The sequence below is a fragment of the Elephas maximus genome, chromosome 12, assembly GCF_024166365.1.
Source record: "Elephas maximus indicus isolate mEleMax1 chromosome 12, mEleMax1 primary haplotype, whole genome shotgun sequence".
NCBI classification, from domain to species: Eukaryota; Metazoa; Chordata; class Mammalia; order Proboscidea; family Elephantidae; genus Elephas; species Elephas maximus.
In genome coordinates this window covers 34,558,991-34,583,171 of record NC_064830.1, presented here as the reverse complement: position 1 = coordinate 34,583,171, position 24,181 = coordinate 34,558,991, and the positions used below count along the sequence as shown (strand labels likewise).

The window sequence follows — 24,181 nt, the reverse complement described above, 5'->3', positions numbered from 1 at the left end:
TCCAAATCGACTCAGTGGCACTGGGTTTGGTTTTTTTTTTTTTTTGGTTACCACTACTGTTAGCACAGCATTCTGTACTCTGCTTATCACTGTTAAGATGCATTTTTTAAGTGCTTAATGTATTCATTCAACAAACACATACTGAGGTACCTTCTAGAAACTTTTCTGGTCACTAGGTAAACAGCAGTGGAAAAGGCAGGTATCAGCTCTCAATGAGTTTTTGTTACAGTGGAGACTGGAGAGACAACAAACACATAAACAGTTATTAAATAACCCACTACTGTCGAGTTAATTCTGACTCATGGTGACTCTATAGGACAGAGTAGAACTTCCCCACAGGGTTTCCAAGGCTGTAAATCTTTACAGAAGCAGACTTCCACATCTTTCTCCAACATATTAAATAAAGTCAGGTCAAAATAAGTGTTATAAATAAGTATAAAGCTGGTAAAGGTAGAGAATGATGGAAATAGGGTACCATTTTCCAGATAGTCAAAGAAGATCTCTTTGAGGAGATGGCATGAGAGCAGAGACCTAACTGACTTAAGCAATTAAGCCATGCAAATATATGGGTAATCCAGCAGGTGGAGCACCAAGTTATAAAGTCTTGATGCAGGAACAGTCTTCAGCCATGTACCCGAAGACAGTAAGTGAAGGAGAATGTGGTAAGAGATGAGACCAGGGAGATGTCATGGAAAGTACTTTGGATCTTACGCTTGTGTTTACATGTGTTTGCAAGATGTTAAAGGGTTTTGAGCAAGTTCTGATTTACATTTTTAAGGATTGCTTTTCTGTTATCCACAGACCACAGGAAATGAGAGGACACAGGGAGACCAGTTAGCCAGCTAGTGTAGCAGTCCAGGCAAGAGTTGCTGGTGGCTAGGCTGAATTTTGGGTATATTTTGAAGCTAAAGTAAATAGGATCTGCTGAAGAACTGAACGTTGGGTATAACATAAAAAGAGTTCCCTATGATGGCTATAAAATTGATGGCCTAAAACATGTGGATGAGGTGCCATTTAAGAAGACAGCAAACACTGAGGGGAAAGCAAGTTTGCAAGCTTAAAATCAAGAGTTTTTATTTGGACATGCTAAATTGGAGATGCTATTAATCATCCAATTATATGCTTGAATGTACTAGTCATTGCGAAAAGAAAGATTTTTGTACTAAGGAACTTGTACTTTAGCTGGAGAAAGGGGATACTCATGAAGATATTAATAACAGCAAAAACTTTCATATATACATACATAATTATTCAATAGTAGGGAAATGATTATACAAATTGTCATGCATCCACTCTAGATTACTATAGAATCATTAAAAATTATGATTACAATAGCATGGGAAATTTTTGTTTAATATTGTATGAAAAAAAGCAGGGCACTGGATTGTATATACTGTAGAGTTATATCAATATTTTAAAAAGGAGGAGGGGTTAATATGTGCATGAAAAACATTCAGACGAAATATACCATCATGCTAGTAATGGCTACGGCAGGGGATTGAGTTCACAGATGTTTTCTTTTTTCTAACTCTCTAATTTTTACTAAATCTTGTTAACTTTTAATCTATGTGGATAGATATCTATAAACACATTAAATGTCAATAAATGTTGACATTTTAGTGATTTTCCTATCTTTAGATTCAGCGAAGAAAAGCAATGAAAATAATAGAGTTATTTTCTACAACATTTACTTCTACAGATCAATATGAAAAAAGGTGGTGACAGTGAAGAAAAAGACTCTTTGGAGTCTTTCCAGGGTACAAAGATGAATAGTTGTGTCACTTAATCTGTGTCCTACATTATGAAAATCTCCTGGCTAAAAAGGAGGGTATGAGTATCCCCATGAATTTTGAATTATATCACAACAGCCACAAAAATATAAAAATCAGGGGAAGGAGGGTCAAGTGTGATCCATGTCCAACAAATCACTCTGCAATATCCTCTTCACACTGTCAAAGAAATGGGTATGTTTCTCTCAACCATGGTGAGAAACAAAAGGAGTTGCCAAAAATAGATAGGAAATGCCATGTCTGTGGTTTTCTAAAGTATTTGTTAGGTCCTTCTATAAGGTCTTTTGTTTTGTTTTATCTCTTCAATAACTAGAACTGACAATGACAATTCCACTATCAAAACCAATTCTGGGTGATCTAGGAAGGCTGTATAACAAAATCATAACAAAGTAGTCTCTTGGCTTTATTACCAAGGTTGACCTCATGGAGAGATGAGTCCAAGCCAAGCAAAATATATGCTGCGTACACGTGTGTAGTTTTCCATTCTCACTAACAAAGCTAAGAATTAGAAGAGAATGAAAGAAAAAAATGAAGAAATATGAAAAAAATGCCCAAATATTTTTTTTAATTCACCCTTAGCGTTAGAACAAAGCATAAACAGTTACATATTTGTATCTCAAAATGTAAAATAATAAAATTCAAAACACCCATTAGGCTCCCATTCTGTGTTAGGCTGTGTGGTGCAGCTAAAGACCAATAATCGAGGAACTTATTGAGTAAATGAATGCTGATTTACGTGGAGGAGGAGTCATGGAAGGGACCAGAAGGAAAGCCAATCTTGGGTGTAGGCTAGAAGGACCAGTCAGAAACCAAAGCTGCCTTCAGTCCCTTGTCTCTGAAGAATCTTCCTTCTGTTTTTGTAGAACACAAGTGTTAGCTCTGCAGCTCTTGTTCTTTATTGCTGTTCTGATTGCTGCCTCTTCTCAGCAGCAATCTTTGCTTTGTCTGTGCCATTTAGACTAGACTTCAGGAGATAGGAAAAACCATCGATCTGAAATTTGACTGTTTACAAATGTGAATAAGTACTTTTTAAGCTTCTCTTGCTGAAATTAGATTGCAGTGGGGTTTAAAGAATTTAAATATTTTCTCTTTGAGTTCTGTAGTATATCTGCAGTAAAAATTATGAATAAAAGTAATAGCTAACACTTACTCATCACTTATGATATGCCACGTACTATCTCAAGTACTTTGTATTTCAAGCACCACAATAACCAGTAATGGTTGATACTATTATCATCTCCATTGCATGAATGTGGAAATTGAGATTTAGAAAAATTAACAACTTATCCAGGATCACAATCAGATATGGGGTAAAAGGATTCAAACCCAGGTAGCTTAACCCAGAGCCTGCATGTTTTACTTTCTTGAAGATCCCTTGGTGAAATTTGGTAAAAATGTCAAATGCTTCTGATATTCAAATTTAGTTATCTTCTCCCATGAAGAGAAGCCAGGAATCTGGCTCAGTCCATGATGGTTTTACTGGCTCAGGCTGGCATGGCCCATGTCTCTTGCCTAAAGCTTGGGTGAAGGTAAAATCAGAAAGGTAAAGTACAGAACTCATTTGGTCTCAGTCAGGGGCTGGCATTTACATTCTTCTCCGTGTGTACACAGAATGGACAGATGTGTGTTTACAGGACAAAAGATTGGGCAAACATCAGAAAGACAAACTCAGCTAATTCTGACACAGTGTCTAGTCATAACCAAAGTACTCTGAAGAGTCTTTCTCAATGGGCCTTGCCATTGTGAAAGAAACACCAAGCGCTTCTGTTGCCTTTTCACTAAAGCTCTATGCCAAGTTTAGAAAAAGTCTGAGCTGTCAAAAATAGTCTCTGGATTTGGGGAAACCCATTCAAAGCCTGTCAGGAAGAACAATGATAAAGTTGGGTCTACAAATGAGTTTGCCATTCATTTTGGCAGTTCCAGAAAATTGGGATTGATATGATGAGTGATATAGTAATGCTTAAAGTGTTGTAAAAAGCAGGAAGTAGTAGTATTGATATTGCTACATATTATACATTTGAACTTTGTTCTGATATTATTTCCTAAAAACACAGACAGTGGTTACACGTAGGATAGACTCTGATATAAGGAAATACTATTGCTTTTTTTTTATAAAAAAAAAAAAAGGCATAATCACGTATGCATAGTCAGTTTGTTACTATGGGATCACATATGATGTCATAAATTTGACATTCTAAATGCAGAGCTAGACTGAGCAGGGGAAGCAACGGGAAATGGAGCTGGGGAAAGGAAAACCTGCATAATAACAACAGAATTTCAATAGTGAAAGAAATGAGTCAAACGTCCTTGAAACAGAAAAAGAAGGTGAGTGAATGTGAACGTCCTAGGACCTTGCTATAGATTGAGCTGAAGAAATGTTGATTTTGGAGCATCATTTGCCTCTGGGAATGCTCTGCTAAAACCAAATTATTTCAGACAATGGCTACATGTAGAGGAAAAGGGAAGGAGAAGAAAAGGAAATGAAAAGAATGGAGAAAAAGTTAAAGAGCTAGCATCCTATCCAATAAATCAGGATTTATTGAGCATATGCTCATCCGTTAGTGCTAGGAGGTGAAAACACAGTTGCTGTCTTTGCAAACACACAGCCTAGCAGGAAAGAGAATACATAAACAAAGTACAACTCAGTAACAGACACAGGGCGCACAGGGGAATGTTTAACTCTGGGCACTTACCCCAGGCCACTCCGAACTGCGTTTTGAAGAACATTAAAGAGATGAGAAGTTTACAAGGAAATAAAGGTGGTATGAGGGAAATACAAGTCATTTGGTATAAGTAGGGCATAAAGTGTAAATACTGGAGGGAATGCAAGTTAACAACAGGAGTACATCATGGAGTGCCTTGTTTATCTAATCAAGACTTTACCAGGAAAAAAAACATAATTAGATTTACATATCATAAATATCACTCTATGGGATGGATTGGTCTAGAAGTGGGAGGATTTGAAGCCATGAAACCTGTTCAGAAGGCTAGCCTATGATGATTCGAGGCCTGAACAAGGCAATGATAATAGGGATGGAGAAGAGAGACTGGATTTAAGAAATCTTATAGAGTTAGACTCATAGACTCATAGCGACCCTATAGGACAGAGTAGAACTGCCCCATAGAGTTTCCGAGGAGCACCTGGTGGATTTGAACTGCTGACCCTTTGGTTAGCAGCCGTAACACTTAACCACTATGCCACCAGGAATCGACTCGACGGCACTGGGTTTGGTTTTTTGGTTACAGAGTTAGAGAGTAATAGGATTTTATGGTAACTGGTGTGTGGGTGGGAGGAGCCTTGTGGCACTGTGGTAACATGCTCGGCTGCTAACAGAAAGGTTGGCAGTTCAAATCCACCAGCCGCTCTGCAAGAGAAAGATGCGGCAGTCTGATGCCATAAAGATTACAGCCTTGGAAACCCTGTGGGACAGTTCTACTCTGTCCCGCAGGGCGCCTATGAGTCGGAATTAACTAGGCAATGGGTTTGAATGGGTTTTTGGTATGTGGGTGGTGGGGGCGGTGAAAGGATTTTAGGATTAGTTCAAGGACCACACAGCTATGTCAATCTCTGTAGTCACAGTATCAATCATTCAGCTAACTTTGATCAGGGTTTTTACTGGGTGCAAGGCACTGAACATATAGAGATGAACAGACTACCCCAGGGCACCTTGGTCTAACCTAGAAGTTGAACTCCATAAACAGATAAATAACACCAATCTCAATTACAGCTACTGAATTAACATGAAACAGTACAAACAGTACTCCAATAAGTACCTCTTTAGATTGAAAGTGAAAACATAAATATGTAAATAGGCTTTCATAAAGTGAGTTATGGCTCCCTCATCCTCTCTTACACCATCCTCCGTATCAGTTTATTGACATGAAACCCTAGATGCTATGAACAATTATATGATAAGGATACAAGCCTCTAGACAATATGTCTGTGAATAAATGTGTACAGAATTAAGGGCCTTAATTTTGAAAATCACCCTAATATTGAAGAGGTTTAGATCAATCTTTTAAAACAAAGGAAATCAAAGTTAGGGGAAAAAAGTGTCAATTATATATAGCAAAAGAAAAAGTTCCATAAGTAGCTTCGGAGTAAGGAAAAAAAAAAAGTTATTCTGTGTGAACAGCTTCACATTTAAATCCAAATCCTGCTGCCCCCTGGAAAATTCTCCCATAAATTAAGAGTGTTTGCCTTGTTATCATGTTTTAAATGATAAATGCTCCATGTCTCAAATCTATGAATCAACAAATATCTATATTAAAAAAAAGTATAGTTCACTGATACCTGTTCTTTTCACTCATGCTTGTGAGAACAGAGGGAAAACTGTATCACATATATGATTTTGTATATATACATATAACGCGTGTATGTGATTCAAATATACCAACGAGTATGACTACGGCACAGGACCAGGCAATGTTTTGTTCCGTTACATATAATGCCACCATGAATTGGAGCCAATCCAACAGCAACTAACAGCAACTGTATGTATGTATATGTTGCTATTATGTGCCATCAAATGGATTCCAACTCATACCAACCATATAGGACAGAATAGGACTGCTCCATAGAGTACAGGAGCAAATCACCAGGCCTTTTCTCCCATGGAGCGGCTGGCGGGTTTGAACCACAAACCTTTCGGTTAGCAGCCAAGCCCTTTCACCACTGTGCCACCAGGGCGCGCTCTCTCTCTCTCTGCCTCTCTCTCTCTATATATAGTTAGATTGTTATTGTTATATGCAATCAAGTTGGTTTTGACTCATAATGACCCTACATACAGCAGAACACAGAATGAAACATTGTTTGGTCCTGTGCCATCCTCACAATCGTTGTTGCTACGTTTGAGCCCATTGTTGCAACCACTGTGTCAATACAGCTCTTTGAGGATCTTCCCCTTTTTTGCTGGCCCTCTACTTTACCAAGAATTATGTCTTTCTCCAGGGAATGGTCTCTCCTGATAATATGTCCAAAGTAGGTGAGACGAAGTCTAGCCATCCTCGCTTGTAAGGAGCATTCTGGCTGTACTTCTTCCAGGACAGATCTGTTCATTCTTCTGGCCCACCCAACCATGGCATATTCAATATTCTTTGCCAGCACCATAATTCGAAGGCATCAATTCCTCTTTGGTCTTCCTTATTCACCATCCAGCTTTCACATGTGTATGAGGCAACTGAAAATACCACAGCTTCGGTCAGGTGCACCCAAAGCAACATCTTTGCTTTTCAACACTTTAAAGCGGTCTTTTGGAGCAGATTTGCCCAATGCAATATGTCCTTTCATTTCTTGATTGCTGCTTCCCTAGGCATTAATTGTAGATCCATGTAAAATGAAATCCTTGACAACTTCAGTCTTTTCTGTTTAACGTGATGCTGCTTATTGGTCCGGATGTGAGTTCTTCAGTTTTATGTTGAGGTGTAATCCATACTGAAGGCCGTGGTCTTTGATCTTCATCACAAAGTGCTTCAAGTCCTCTTCACTTTCAGCAAGCAAAGTTGTGTCATCCGCATATATATGCATATATGTATGTATATATATTTGTAATTACATGTTTATATAAAGATACAACCTGTTTCTGTTGAGTTGATTCCAACTCATAGCAACCCTATAGGATAGAGTAGAACTGCCCCACAGGGTTTCCAATGAGTTCTATACATACTGATATTGAGATATTGATAAAGAGACAAATATTTTTTGTTTATTTTCAAACCCAAAGTTTCTAATGTTCCTAATATTTTAAAATAAACAAACATTCTTTGTTTCCATATTAAGAATGAGGCCGGGATGAGGTACTCAAAAGAAAGCCTAGAAGGAGAGAAAAGAAAGGATTCTGAGAAAGCAGTTCGTCTGACCACTCAGGTGAGCTGATCACTGTGGAATTGGTGAGAAAATTAGAAGGCAGAAAGCAAAATGAAAAAAAAATTAGGGGGTTGGAGAGTTTTGGGGAAGGTAACTGAGGTGTTGAAATCTGTATTTAGGGATACCTAATGTGTTTTTTTTTTTTAATGTCCTCATGGAGAGGTTAAGGAAAATTAGGAGAAGCTGGTCCCTGCCTTCCCCTCCAGTCCACATCCCCCATGTTCACACTGAACATATGACACAGAAATACAGTCGTTTCCTTTGCTCAGAGGAACCCTAGTAGAGCAGTGGTTAAGCACTTGGCTGTTAACCGGAAGGTCGGCCGTTGGAATCCACCAGCCGCTCTGAGGGAGAAAAATGCGGCAGTCTGCTTCCATAAAGATTACTGCCCTGGAAACCCTTGGGGCAGTTCTACTCTGTCCTATAGGGTTGCTATGAGTTGGAATCAACTCGATGAAAAGGGTCTTTTTTTTTTTTTTTTTTTTTTGCCTCTGCTCAGCCTATGGAAGCAGACTGGTATTTGATCAAATCAGGGAGGGAAGGGGAGTCTGGCCATGGCATTGACCATTTTCTGCACAATCTTTCAGATGAGGCGTGCATTCTATCCGAATCACTCAATGAGATGTTGCTCCATACGAGGTCACTCGTCGTGTAGACGCTGCCTTTGTGCAGCTGAGGGAACGGGAACAGTACTTCTTGGCCCCTGCCGCACAATACGTATTTACATTCACATGTGCCTGTTGTGGGAGCAGGGCCGGCAGATCACCATGATCAGGGTGAGCAGAGATTGCACTACTGATTTTAGAGGGGAGCCACAGGCGCTCTGGGTGAGGGGAAGGATATGGGGAATAAGAACTATTCCACGTGCCTCTCCATGGTCTCCTCAACCTTTGACCTCCTGAAGGGAATGCTAGTGGGCTCTATTTCCTTTTCTGCAGCATCCTTGGAGCCCGGCTGCAGCCTTATTTATGTACCAAAACCGAAAAACCAAACCAGTTGCCATCAAGTCAATTCTGACTCGGGGCAACCCCACATGTGCAGAGTAGAACTGCCCCGTAGGGCTTTCAAGGCTGTGACTTTTCAGAAGCAGATCACCAGGCCTTTCTTCCAAAGAGCCTCTGGGTGGGTTCAAACTGCCAACCTTTCGGTTAGTAGTCGAGCACCTAACCATTTGTGCCACCCAGGGATTCCTATTTATGTACCAACTGCCTTTGTATTTGTAATCTGGTAAATGGTAGCTATACCACTTTAGTATCTGTGAACAGACTTATCTTTAACAGAAGGAATGGAAAAAAAGGAGGAAAAATAGTCAATACTGTAGAGTTTGAAATATGAGGAATCAACAGGTGAAAATATACAGGAGTGCCAGATTTGTTTCTTGGTTTTAGATATTCTTCCTGGTGGATCCCCCTTTTATTTGCCACACAGAAGTCAGGACTGGACCAGAGCTAGAATACACAAGTGGTTAGGGTTCAATAAAGGGTCATAAAGGGCAAGAATCTTCTCATTGGGCCCCACCATTTTTAGCCTGATATGGTTATTCTGCAGACACATTTATGGAAGGAGTGGTATACCTCTACGACTCTTGTCTCCTTGACAGGGATCCCAAGAATTATCGAAGGCAGACTCTCGAGGGTATCTCGTGAGAAATCAATGGTCCCGGACATCACGGAGCCCATCCACCAAGGCTCCATCCATGGACGAGCCCAGAAGCAGGAACACCAGTCTTAAGGTAGAGATAGAGATGAAAAAGAAATAGTAGATGGTGAAATAAGGGTTAGCATTTATGGATGTTTTATGGGTGGCAGGGTCTGTTCCACATACATGTGTTAGCTAAGTTAGCCCTCACAAGAAACTCCTCCCCCCCCCCCCAATAAACCTCATTTTACAGCTGAGAAAACTGAAGCCAAGAGTAACTTACCTAAGGCTTCACATTCATAAGCAGTAGAGCTAAGATTTAAACTCAGGGTCTCCAAGTTCAGAGGCTACACGCTTCATCATTATACTCTATGGTTTCTCAGTCATTCTTTCATTCAACAAAGATTTATTGGGTACCTAAGACTCTCAGAGAAGAGGTGATGGAAATACCACTGTAGGAGATAAATTGCTGGAGTGTATTAGATTGTGTGAACTTTTATGCCCTTGGCTAGACCTGGACACATAAGCCAAAAAGTTGGTTTTGAGATTAAGTTTTGTGGCTGCAGAGAGAGCAATGCAGACCCAGCTGCTGGGAAAACACATATCCCTGCCTGATCCATCTGCCCTTTACCTCTGTGTCAGGTTTTTCTCAATAATCTAGCCAAGAATATGACTTTGAAGTTAGATGTGAAGCAATCATAGAAACTGCAATAAAACATGGATACTCATTTACCTTAGTTAAAAAATAGACTGGACCTTTTCTATTTAGGAAGATCATTCTCTCCAGTCGAGCTTCCACTGGCATATGAAGCTCTGAAGGCAATGGGAGATACTCTCTTCTCCAGACTATCAGCCTTTCAAGCAATCATTGCATTATATTCCGCGGCAAATGTGAAGAGACACCGAGTTGTGTGTAGAGTCTTCCGGTGGGAACATCTAGTGCAGTTTCCTCATCCAGTTAACCAAGGTCACACATGGAGGCAGTGGCAGAGAAAGTTCCATTTCTCAAGCTCTCTGCCCTACCTGGAGGGCTCTGACTGAGCAGGTATATGGGAGGCGAGGGGCAGAACCTTGCAAACTGTGTGATGGCTGCCTAAGGACAAAGATAAGGACCTGTGTCCTATCTACAAATATGTGAGATGCTGATAGAGGAGTTAGCATGAAACAAAATCAGCCTGGCCCTTGTGTCCATTTTACAGAAATACCAAATGCTTAGAGCACTAAAATACCTCAGTACCACTTTAAACCCTCCTTAAAGGGACTGAGGTTGAAACTAGGACCAATCTAGAGCCTATGAATAGAACAGGGACTGGCAGATGGAAGGGAACAGGCCTGGAGCTGGACCTTGACTGCAGCTGGGGCAGGGACACTGGGTGGGCCTCGAATCCAGATGTTTTTCTTGCTTCAGCTCCCTAACAGCTCCGCCACCTCCAGGACTCCATCCACCTCCCCTAGCCAGCATGAGTCGCCGCTGCAGCTGTCTGCACAGCCCTCGCCTCCCACGCAGTCCAAACCACCCATGCCACCGGAATCTCGGCCTCCCACGCCCCCGGAGCCGGAGCCAGGCTCCCGGCGCAGTACCAAAATGCACGAGAATCCAGAAGCCTGGGCTCATGGCATCGTCCAGGAAATCCGGGAAGCCCGGGAATCGCAGCAGCGGGACTACCCGCGCTTGTCCCCCACCGAATGGAAGGCCTACTCACAGCGCAAGGGGACCTACTCCTCTGCCCAGTCGGACCGCGACTGTATATCCGAACAGCAGCACCTGCAAGACGACGAGGAGGACGAGGCCTACTGGGCATCCGTGAAGATGCTGTACGAGAAAGCCCCAAGCTGCTCACGCCCCCAGCCGGTGAGCAGGGCCCTCTGACTCCCCTTCTCATAGTCTTGCAGCTCAAACAGTTCTCTTCCCCATTGTGCAGGACAGCCTGTCCAGCCCCCTACAGCAACCCTACTCCCTCCACTTCCCCACCCCCTAAACTGCCTCCATGCAGCCTCTGGGAGTCTGAGCCCTTTACTGACTAGAGTCCCAGTTCTCCAAGCTGGGGGCCCAACTGTTTTCTCCCCCTGCCCTGGCAAGAGCCCTCATCCCTGATCCCTTCCTGTCTGCCTATCCTCCTGCTGGCACCCTGTCTGCAGCCCAAACCCAAGCACGCCATCACCATTGCTGTTTCATCCCGGGCACTCTTCAACATGGTGGACGGCAGGAAAATCTACGAGGAAGAAGGCCTGGAAAAGTACATGGAATATCAGCTCAACAACGAGAACGTCATCTTGACCCCTGGGCCCGCATTCCGTTTTGTTAAGGTACTCTGCAAAGCAATTTTTTGGCCACTCAGGAGGCTGGATGACTTTTGACAGCTTGTTCGGTTTCCCTTATAGTTCCTAGCCTACCCTTGTCATTCTTGCCCCTTTCTAATAGACTCCAGGTCAGTTTACACTTCTAGACTGTTGAGGAAGGGACCCTGGCTCCCTGCTCTAGATTTGAGATTTGGGATGCTGAGTTTCCCTGAGTGGAGCTGAAATCACGGGCCTGTAATAGAAACCTTTTCTCCCTCCCTAGGAGTAGTAGTGAGAAGTAGTAATGACTTAAAAATCGAGGAATAGAAATACAACACCTTATTAAAATGAGATGAAATTCCCTTTTAACTGCTCTGATTCCAAAACATAGCATATTAAAAAAACCACAATGCTCTTGGCAATTACAAGCATGATTTCTATACAGGAGGTAAGGTTCTCTGAAGTTATACAGAAATGTATAATATTTATAACTCTGATACCATACGTAACTTATACTAATATTGCACAATAACTCCATAACTATGCAAAAACAAATGTCGCCTCTAGAAGTTGCAGGTGTAAAGACTTACAGGGCATACTGGAAGCATGGGAGGAAACAACAAACCTAGTCTAAAAATCCATGCTTAGAAAATAAAAACTGTAGAAGGGTTAGCCTGATCCTTCATTCTACTTATCCCTCAGAGATAAATTCTAGTAAACCAAATGTAACAATGTCCCACAAGCATTGCCCATTTATTCGGTAGACATTAACTGAGGTTGTGTTTGAAAAGGTGAAAATACAGAAATGAGTCACATAAGTCTGCCTTAAAGGAGCCATAATCTTTCGGTGAAGTCTTCGGAACTTGAATTTGACACTAATGAGATCTTTTTTCTCCAGTCTCCCAATGCCCACCTTGCCTGCCTCTCTTTACACATGTTCATGTTTGTAACCTGCAGGCACTGCAGCATGTCAATGCAAGACTCCGTGAGCTGTATCCTGATGAACAGGACTTATTTGATATTGTACTGATGACTAATAACCATGCCCAAGTGGGAGTGCGGCTTATAAACAGCGTCAATCACTATGGTAAGTAAAATAAATACCATGTGGAAGACTTGCTTAGCTGCTCTGGAAGAGAGAAGCCATGTTATTTGGCTAACTGTGGCCTAACTAATGCAGTGTCTTTGATACTGACACCCCTTCTGCGTGAGGAATGTTTATTTGCCTATGTCAGAACAAGAGGGGCCATGTTCATTTTTAACTCCACCACAGAGCTGGGCCCAAAGCTCTGGACTTAACTTGTCAAGTGTGAATTTCAAAGTCTTAATCCTAGGTCCTGCAATATATTTCTCTGTTTTATGTTTTTCACTTCTGAACTTGACTTCAAGGAGCCGTCAACCCAAAGGCTTTTTCTCTGTGATCAAACTTCTTGCTCACCGCAGATAAATGTTAAAGGTTTAAAGGTTTTCACCTCTCCTTTCCACTCTTACAATTTGATTTTCCTCGTCTGCTCTCTCTCCCCACACATCAAATCCATACTTGTAAGCAGCAAAACTGTCTTTATGCCTTTACATGGGAATTTTAATTAACCTCTTCACGAAGCCCTGGTAGCATAGCAGTTAAGAGCTCAGCTGCTAACCAAAACGGTTGGCAGTTTAAATCCACCAGCCACTCCTTAGAAACCCTATGGGCAGTTCTACTCTGTCCTATAGGGTCGCTACGAGTTGGAACCGACTCGACAGCACCTAACAACAATAGCAGTCTCTTCGCAGGATTTCCATCAGTTGTGCTGAGGACGCTAAGAGAAAGTCCCCATTTTTTCCTATTATGGAATTACCTAACTTCTTATCTGGAGGACTTTCAGCCTATTTCTTAAGTGGCATATTCAGTCTTTTGGAGACAAGTCAAAGTAAGCCCATTTTGTTGTGCTAGGCTTATTTTATTCTAAGCTGTAAGATCTATGTTATATTAGCCTAATTATCAAGCTGAGGGCATGGGTGATTCAGTGGTTGAATTTATGTGGGGGACCCAGGTTAGATTCCTGGCCAGTGTACCACATACTCAACTAACACCCATCTATCAGTGGTGGCTTGTGTGTTGCTATGATGCTAAACAGATTCCAGCAGAGCTTCCAGACTAAGAAAGACTAGGAAGAAGGCCTGGGATGACTCAAAGGCAGCTCACAACAGCAGCAACAATTATAAAGTTGGTATCTTACTGGTACATACTTTAAAATAACTTTTTGCCTTTTAAAAATGCAGTTTTTATAGTGTTCTGAAGTTAAAAGAGAGAACGCATATGAATGCTTAGTAGGGGAGCTATTATCTTTTAAGGTGATTTAGGGCTATCTAAAAAAAAAAAAAAAAAATTTTTTTTTTTTTTTTTTTTTTTTTATCCCTCACCAGGAAACCCTGGTGGCGTAGTGGTTAAGTGCTACAGCTGCTAACCAAAGGGTCAGCAGTTTGAATCCACCAGGCACTCCTTGGAAACTCTATGGGGCAGTTCTACTCTGTCCTATAGGGTCGCTATGAGTCGGAATCGACTCCACGGCACTGGGTTTGTTTTTTTTTTTAATTTTTTATCCCTCACCACAAGGTCCCTGGATGGCACAGACGGTTTGCCCTTGACTACTAACTGAAAGGTTGGCAGTTCAAACCCACCCAGTGGTATCATGGAAGAAAAGCCTGGCAATTTGCTTTCATAAACATTACTGCCAAAAAAACCCTATGGAGCACAGTTCCACTCTGCAACACATGGGGTCGCCTTGGGTAGGAATCGACTCTACGGCAATGCATTTATCCCTCACCACACTGAGCACATAGAGGCTAGTAACATATGTATCTACCCAATTCTGCTGATGAACTGATTAAGCCCAGTTTTCTCATTAAAAAAAAAAAAAAATACAGCCTTATTAATAGAATAACAACCTCTCACCTGGAAAAGTTCGTTCCTCCCTTTCTCTGGGGTGCTGAAGGCAATTTGTATCTCTCTCTGCTATGGTCTTGCTATGTTGTATTATAATTATCTATTTACACATCTGTCTCCTCAGCAAACTGATCTCCTTGAGAAGAGAGATGATGTTTCAATCATTTCTGAAGTCCCAGTGTCACCAAATAAATTCTGGATCATTAAATTATCTGTCAATATTATTATCTGACTTAAGTGAAAAAGGAGACTATTTTGTTAATAACACAGCAGACACTTCCAGCCCTACTGCTGAGGGACCCTACTCTCTTGGTACATACAGATGATAAGTAACTGACTAGATTTAATATTCTGCTTTATATCATGTGCCCCTGCCCTGGTGGCATGGTGGCTAAGAGCTTGGCTGCTACCCAAAAAGTTGGCAGTTTGAATCTACAACCTGCTCCTTGGAAATCCTATGGGGCAGTTCTACTTTGTCCCATGGGGTCACCGTGAGTCAGAATCGACTCAAAGGCAATGGGTAACCGGTAAAAGATACTCTAAATATATAATATTTTATCATATGCATCATATTTTATTTAACTAGTCTCACATTGTTAGATGATGTTTTCCTTTTATAAATAACCCTGTACTGAGTCCTTTCTACATAAGTCTTTACTGTAATTACAGATTATTCCCTTAGAATAAATTCCCAAAAAAGGAATCCTAGGTCAAAAGGTATAAACCTGTTCAAACTTCTTGGTACACAAACTAATTCCTAGACGGCTTGTACCAATTAATACTTTCATCCATAGTGTATGCGGGTGCCTATTTTGCAAACCTCTCACCAGCACTGTATTTTTTTTTAGTTGTTATTGATTTGAGAGGCATTTATTGGTATACTGTTGTTTAGTTCGCTAATAACTGCATTTAAAATTTCAAATCAGGAAAGTGATAATTTTAGACCTTTTGTTTTTAGAGATTACTAAATTGTATTGTTACTGAAGGAAACACTGGTGGCATAGTGGTTAAGTGCTACAGCTGCTAACCAAAGGGTCAGCAGTTTGAATCCGCCAGGCGCTCCTTGGAAACTCTATGGGGCAGTTCTACTCTGTCCTATAGGGTCGCTATGAGTCGGAACCGACTTGACGGCACTGGGTTTGGTTTTGGGTTATTGTTACTGAAGAAACGCAAAAATGGGACTTAAAATACAGCCACACCTTAACTGGCTCTTTAAATGAGTGAGATGGCTGTAGTTAAGGAAAAGAGCCCTGTTCTAGTCTAGGTAAGAGTCAAACACTTGGGTTCAGGTCTACCCAGTGCATGTAAGCCAGTGGGCTTAGAATAGTCTTTGGTTGTCAGTTTCCTTTTTGGTAATGGGGTAAGAATACCTGCCATACAGTTATTGTGAGAGTAAACTAGCATAGTCTATGTGGCTGTATTTCAAAAATTATAATGTACCCAACACATCCTCTCATGTAAAGCAGCTGATAATTTTTTCAATAGTGGTGCTATGAAGGTAATTCTAAAACCTGGGTAGATACTCAGTTATTCTGAGGGTAACTATCATGGGCACCATGGATTTACGATATTTTGTCTTTAGTCTCTGCCGTAACAGTCTTTCTTGCCTGTTAACAGGCTTACTAATTGACCGCTTCTGTCTGACCGGTGGAAAAAGTCCCATTGGCTATTTGAAGGCATATCTTACCAACTTGTATCTTTCTGCGGATTCTGAAAAAGTGCAAGAAGCAATACAAGAAGGTATAACCCTGGTTTTATCCCTATAGTTAACCTAATTTTGTTCTAGTGGTTATTTACACTGGCCTTCGTATATAATTGTGTGGCTTATTTCCATGTAGGCTTTCGGCTAAGAAATTTGCACAGGTTGTAGCCCTTAAGTTTGTCCTTTAGAGCTTTGGCCTTCCCGGAGGTGGACATCCTCAGTGATAGTCCTACAGCCCATTTTACATGTTTCTACCCCTTGTAGCGGAAACCCTGGTGGTGTAGTGGTTAAGTGCTACGGCTGCTAACGAAAGGGTCAGCAGTTTGAATCCGCCGGGTGCTCCTTGGAAACTCTATGGGACAGTTCTACTCTGTCCTATAGGGTCGCTATGAGTTGGAATCGACTCGATGGCACTGGGTTATCCCTTATAGAAATGGAGACAGTGTGTGCCTAAGAGCGTGAAGGGGTTTGGATCATCAGATAATAGCTAAAGAGGAGGCATGGGGTCTGGGAGAATTATTTTTTTAAATGAGGAAACTAAAACTCATGGTTCTGAGAAGAGTTTTAATCAACCCCCATCGTCTGTCAGGGATCGCCTCTGCGACAATGTTTGATGGAGCCAAAGACATGGCTTACTGTGACACACAGCTCCGTGTGGCCTTTGATGGGGATGCCGTCCTCTTCTCTGACGAGTCTGAACATATTGCCAAGGAGCATGGGCTAGACAAATTCTTTCAACATGAAACGCTATTTGAGAATAAGCCTCTTGCTCAGGTAGGTTCAGTGAGCTTTATTTAATTTTGACCCATTATCTTCCAGTATATAGATATTTGTTAAGTGTGGGATTTTAAAATTATTTTAGGTAGGGCTGTCCTTCTTACTGTTTTATCCTTTGTAATTTCCTCTCTTTCTCTGTCTTTTGTGTGTGCGTGAGTGTGTGTGTTGGAATTTCTCATTTTGAAGCATCTGCTGCTGACAACTTTTTAAAAATATTATTTTATTCATCCTTTGTGAAATGCTTCTGTAATCTTCCATAACAATGAGTTCACCAGATTATGAGTAACAGAGTTAATACAGCTTAGCAATAAGCCATTCCTATAGGTCCTCAAATTAGTAAGGTCATTTCAAATAGGTCAGGAAGCATTTGTCAACCCCTCTGTCCAGGACCTCAAATTCCATAAATAGGTATCACCTAATTGAGAAAATCTGCAAAACTGAGAGCTTAAATTGGAGCAAATAATGAGCCTAAAACAAGTGCAAACTATGAACAGTAAATCAAACTGAAACAAAATATTTAGGGTTTTGAGAATTAATCTGTGAACTGAAGTGAGACAATCACAGTCTAAAATGAACAAAGTCTACAACTTCTGAGCCAAAGGAAATCTGAAGCATCAAAATAGTCTCCAAACTGAACCTGAACTGATTCAGTTTTATTCTGTGACTCTTCCCAAGGAGTTTAATCCAAATTATTGTTTTTTTTATCAGCTTTACTTGAACTTAATTTTGGCCATTTTTCCTTAATTTACAAAAGTATGAATAGACTAACTGAAGCCTGAAAAATTTTACTACTTTGTCACTCTATGTTACAGCAAGAAACACTTTAAACTGTAAGTGTGTGGAAGTTTAACTTTATATTCCCTTCTTAAATAGCTCCTTTAGAAGCTTTGACCTACTGTTATGAAGTAGTTCAATATTACGAAGTTCATTATGGAGAGGAAAATTCTTTTTGTTTCATTTTATATCTGTCTCCTATGCTGATATTCAGAGCCCACTGCATATTTGCCTTTTACCACCATTGACATGTGGAAGAGCTCCCCACCTAAAAAAAAAAAAAAATTACTTCCAGACAATGTTAAAATACCCTTTTCTCATCTCTAGTAAATAATCCAAATTTCTTTTAGACTTTGCATACATAAGGTTTTTTTTCCATGTTTTAAATTATCTTCCCCCCCTCCACCCCATTAAACTCCCTCTTGAAATTGTGATGTTTAACACTAGTTATTACAGGAGTATTCAATGAATTTTAAGTAAGATTGCTTGTTTTATATGCAGTTCCTTTGCCAGTGGATAAAAATACCGCTTTTGTTTGTTTTATTTTGAACATAGAAAGAGTTAGCTTGTTCATAAAGGTCAGAAGGCTTTTCTAGGTATGTTCCACTTACAAGAAAGATATGAGGTACGATTTCTACCTCAGCCCCTCTCAAGTACAGTTAGTAGTCAGGGGTTTTAGTTTGGCCCCGTTAGGGTCTTAGGCTGAGTTCTCTAGAGAAGCAAAACCAGTAAAGTGTGTGAGTAAATAGAGAGAGAGATTTATCTCAAGGAAATGGCTCACGTGGTTGCAAAGGCTGGAATGTCCCAAGTCAGTGGTGAGTCAGGATAAAGATGTCTTCTGATTCACATAGCCACAGAGGCTGGCAAACCTCAGATCGGTAAGTCAGAGAGCAGGGTTCTCGCTCACAGGCTGCGAAGATCGATAAATAGTGAGACTGGCAGGCAAGATTGCAGGTAAACTGCTAGTTCAAGTCCCAAGAACTGGAGGTCAGATGAATAGGAGCCAGCTGCAGGATCCAGAATGAGCAAAAGCCCAGGATCCTTGCCAGAATGTTCACTTATATTCGATGCAGGTGACAGCAGATCCCATCATGGAGGTGATCTCATTATATCATATGTTATCGTGGAAATGATCACATCGTGTGACTACCAAACCATTGAGAATCCTGGCCCAGTCAAGCTGACACACAACCTCAACCATCACAATCCACCCCTTGTCAACTTGGCATCTCTACACATCTCCTTAAACCATATATAATCTCTGAATAAAGACAATTATAAAATATTTGTGCCTAACATGATACAACGAACACACGTGCAACCGAAATACATTAGCCTTGTTTACATCTTCTAAGTTGGTTCTGACTCATAACGACCCTATATACAATAGAACAAAATACTGCCCAGTCCTGTGCCATCCTTGTGATCATTGTTATGCTTGAGCCCATTGTTACAGCCACTGTGTTAAGACAGCTCTTTGAGGGTCTTCCTGTTTTCTGCTGACCCTCTACTTTACCAAGCAGGATGTCCTTCTCCAGGAACTGATCTTTCCTGATAACATGTCCAAAGTATGTGAGACATACTCTCACCATCCTTGCTTCTAAGGTGCATTCTGGCTGTACTTCTTCCAAGACGGATTTGTTCATTCTTTTGGCAGTCCATAGTATATTCAATATTCTTCGCCAACACCATAATTCAAAGGTGTCAATTCTTCGGTCTTCCTTATTCATTGTCTAACTTTCCCATGCATAAGGCAATTGAAAACACCATGGCTTGGGCCAGGTACACCTTAGTCCAATTATTAATGGATGTTTGCAGCCGTTTCTTCTCATCTTGAGTCATGCCACATCAGCAAATGAAGGTCCTGAAAGCTTTAGTCCATCCACGTCATTAAGGTCACTCTACTTTGAGGCGGCAGCTCTTATTCCCAAGTCGTATGTCCAGTGCCTTCCAACCTGAGGGGCTCATCTTCTGGCACTATACCAGACAATGTTTTGCTGCTATTCATAAGGTTTTCACTGGCCAGTTTTTTAGATTTCCAGGTCCTTCTTCCTTGCCTGTATTAGTCTGGAAGCTCTGCTGAAACCTGCCCATCATGGGTGACCCTGCTAGTATTTGAAATATGGATGTCGTATTCTAGCATTACAGCATCACACAAGTCACCACAGTGGCTAACAGATGAGTAGTGGTCCCATGTGGTAGGAAATATTTTAATTGTCTGAGCTCAGACAGTTTTCCTCCCTCACCCAAGAATAAAGTGTTTTTTCATTTTTCTTCCTCCAGTAGTAATGAGTCTTTACTTGTGCCCTGGGGGTGATGAGATTTGGAGCTTTTCTTCTAATAGTTTAAAACTTTTTTTGTATCTTAGGGGAGAAGGGATCAGATAGGGTTTTAGTCTTTTCTGACACTGGCAGCTGCTGCCCTACTCCAGTACTGCACCAATAAAGACTGCTATCTTCCATCTCCTGCCCTACCTGAATTCTTTCTCAGAAGCACCTAGTAAGGTCTATGGAGAAAAAAAAAAATGGAGAAGAGCCTGTAAAAAAGGGTATACTTGTGTGCATGGCTCCAAAGGTTCTGTGCTCTCTCACTAGCCCACATTTCATTGTTACCAATTTTTTTCTTTTTAATTACCTGAATTCTTCATGTCTGCTTGTATGGTATCTGGTATCTCTTTTTTCCATGTTTCACCAAAGGTGCAACAGTTCTTGCATTCTATGTCTTCTTGTAGATGCCTGTTTTTCCTTGGATTTCATGCTAGTCAGTTGCCTTGTGACCTAAACTCTCTGATTGTGCTTAAGAACACTTAAAATTTTGTAGATTATCTGGCTTTTTCTTGCTGTTAAGAGTGGTAATAACAGTCTTTCCACATTTATACACTCTAGGCAGATTCCAAATGTTTTAAATCATGCAAGTTCTCAAATAAGTATTTTTGAGTAACCTTTCCTTAATATTTCTACATTCTTAATGATAAATTATATACTTGTACTTCTGTACAAATATATAAATTATAAAACATACTCAAAAGTAGAAATAAAAATGGATGAGATGAATGTGTGGTTTGAAACTGGTGACATAAAATCTGTATGCTCCATTTCTTCTCTTTGAAAATTACTCAGAAGCAGTAAGGAGAAGTGCGTTCTACTGTGTTTAAAAGGCAAATTGTGATCAACATGACTACTGCCAATAGTCACTAAACACCCTTTGCTGCTATTGCCAAAATAATAAGAATGAAAAATTATAGCTTTTTCACCTATGTGTATGCCTCTTTAGGAAGTGAATTTTTACTTGCTTTTTTGGCTATATGCACTCTCAAAGAAAGAAGTACTAAACAAAATATCACACAGATAAGCCATGATTGCAGAAAACAGCTTGTTTCAATAACAGCAGAGAAAAAGGAAGCATTTCAATTGTGAAAATGATCCAGCCTTAAAATACTACCTTGACCTTCCCCAGACACCCTCTAATTGTTCCAAGGAAAACCAATCTACTTCCATGATGAGTAATAAAAAGAACCAGCACAGGACATATGCAAAGATATTATGAGAAAAAGGCAGACAAGGAAGAGCAAAATCCAGCAGATTAAAAATTCTCACTAGAAAAAAAGTTGCCAAGTGCAGATAAAAATGGTGACTAAACATGTGTCATGGCTTTTGAAAACTTACTGAAACAAGATCAAAAATTAGAAATGCAAGAATCAGGGCAGAGATGGGAAAATGTAAAATGGTAGAACTCTGGAAACTCATAGAATTAAAAAGTAAAATCTTAGAGAGAAAATTGATAGAAATAGATCAGAGATAAAGAAAATCCAACATATGCATAATTGGAATGCCTGAAGAAAATTGCTGAAATTATGTCCCAGGTGTTGTACATATAAAGATGTAAATTTACCAAAAAATATAAATTGAGAAAATGTTCCTGAATTAATCAGAAGATTAATACACACGTTAAAAAAATGAAAGCTTAAAAGGCACATTGTGTGATAGGAAAATAGAACCAGAATGATCACCACTAAGATATGGCCTAGTAAAATTATGTGACTTCAAAGATGAAGAACTCAATCTTTGGGCAGCCTGGCCAAAAGGACTATCACCATAAATTGGGAAAATTCAAGATGCTCTCAGACTTCTCCACAGCAGCACTCAATGGCAAAAGGGTAGAGCACTACTTATAAAATATTTATGGAGAGAAAATATAATTCAAGGATGCTATATCTAGCCAAATGGTCATTCAAGGAAAGAGGAGATAGATAAGCAGTTGAAAACATACTATATTCTCAGGGATTATTATTTCTATAAGACTCTATCGGAAAAAATTAGTACTATAGAGCAGGTTTTGTCCAACACGTGACGACTAGAAGCACTAAGGCACAAATGAGCATAGAATATATTTAACCACAGAACTAAAAATAAAACAAGAACAACTGTGGGGATTAGAATGACAGAAAAAAAAGCAAATATTATGTGCTCTAACAATGTAGAAATTATATAGCTAATGAAATCTGGAAAAATATGTGGGGAACAAGGTTGAAGGAAGAGTAAGTATGCTGGTCTCTTCAATTACAATTGCTGATCAAAACATAAAATGTAAAACTGATAAACATAAATATTAAAATATTTAATAACACAAATGTAAATCATAAAGAAATTAAAGAAGTGACTAAAATTGGATCACGGAGGAGAAACAGAAGATAAGAGAGAGGTTGAAGAAATACCATAATTTTTTCATTGTAAAGACTAATAGAACCTGGATTTAAAAAATATATGTTAGGCTGAGGGTACTATAAAAGGTTAGAGTTATAAAGGTAATCTCTAGAAGGAAATAATGCAAACCTTCCTAAATGTCAGAAAAACCACACGAACCCATGCACATATATATACATAGTGAACAATTCTTTAAAAGATTTAAACATGGAAAATGCAGTGCAAAATAATACAACAGAACCAGTATCAAATATATTTAAAATATTAATAAACATAAAATTGATTATTGTCTTTTAAAAAATAAGACTTTTGTATTGGATCACATATAAATATCCAATTCCATTCCCTGTACAGGAGACACACCTAAAACTAAGTATTCAAAACGTTTGAAAATAAAATGTGCAGAGATATACCAAGCAATTGTAAATATCAGACAGGGGTGAATTCAGGCCAAAAAAAAAAAATTCATTGAACTAGACAAAAAAATACATAATGTTAAGATATCCAATTCACCAAAAGCAAATTAAAAGCATTTGGTGATCAACTAAGGTTTATTTAGGGTGGCCCTCTATCCCAGTTTGCCATGGATAGTCTCAATTTAAGTCTGTTGCTCTGGTTTAATTATTTATAGAACCTTTTTTACACTTAAAATATCTGGGTTTACATGATAAATTATATGATTACACAAAGTTTATTTCAGGAACCCCAAAAAAAAGATGCATATCAAGAAATATCTAAACATAAATGTGGAGTATTTTAGCATTATACTATCTGCATTATAATACTGGATATCTTCTTATAATGGTTATATCCTTTTATAAGCTCTTATAAGACTTTGCTCTTTCAGTGCTTACTTCCTTTGGCTCACTGGATCACAGCTATGACATGCGTTCCTTTCACAGGGTCCCTTGAAAGGCTTTCTGGAAGATTTAGGCAGACTGCAGAAGAAGTTTTATGCCAAAGACGAGCGGTTACTTTGCCCTATCAGGACCTACCTGGTAACAGCCAGGAGTGCAGCCAGTTCAGGCGCTCGTGTGTTGAAAACCCTTCGCCGCTGGGGTCTAGAGATAGATGAAGCTCTCTTCCTTGCTGGAGCCCCCAAAGGTCCCATCTTGGTGAAGATCCGACCCCACATCTTCTTTGATGACCAGATGTTCCACATTGAAGGGGCACAGAAATTTGGCACCATCACAGCTCATGTACCTTACGGCATTAGTCAAAAAATCAACTCCTAGGGATGAGGAGGTGAAATAAAGCACTGACAGTCTGGTATTACAGAAGCCACTCCTTTTGGCTCTCTAGGGTAATTAGAGGGGTATTTCAGAACATTGGACCTTTGATCTATAATTAGGCGGATATTTCAGAAGACTGGACCTCAGAACCTAGCTCTCTTGGAAATATTTTCTCGTTTTGTTTTAACATACTGAACCCTCAGTTACCTGCCAGCTACTTTTCTTTGAGCCGTCAGTGCTGTTTAGTGTCACTGCACCTTTCTTAGTGTAAGTTATAATAATGACTGAGTTTCAAAATTGAATGCTTGAATGTTTAAGGGACTGTTTCAAAAGCCTACATAATTTTTCAAAGCATTGCTCATTTTTGGATGTTGATAGGATGGAATAAATTTTTAGTCATCACCATTCTAGAATAGTAGTCTCCAAAGGTAGAAGGATAGATTCTTCTAAAAATCAAAGATTTTTATTCTATAGTCTCTAAGTCCAGACTTTT

The 24,181-nt window shown here is 39.9% G+C and overlaps 1 protein-coding gene across 1 annotated transcript; it reads left to right on the top strand.

Moving 5' to 3' along the window:
• The first annotated feature begins 7,581 nt into the window (after positions 1–7,581).
• NT5C1B (5'-nucleotidase, cytosolic IB) lies at positions 7,582–23,691 on the top strand. Its single transcript, XM_049903930.1, has 9 exons — positions 7,582–7,656; positions 8,244–8,483; positions 9,257–9,388; positions 10,703–11,146; positions 11,434–11,601; positions 12,532–12,661; positions 16,118–16,240; positions 16,792–16,976; positions 23,359–23,691. The coding sequence occupies exons 1-9, from the start codon at positions 7,582–7,584 to the stop codon at positions 23,689–23,691; spliced, it is 1,830 nt and encodes a 609-aa protein (XP_049759887.1).
• The last annotated feature ends 490 nt before the right edge of the window (positions 23,692–24,181 follow it).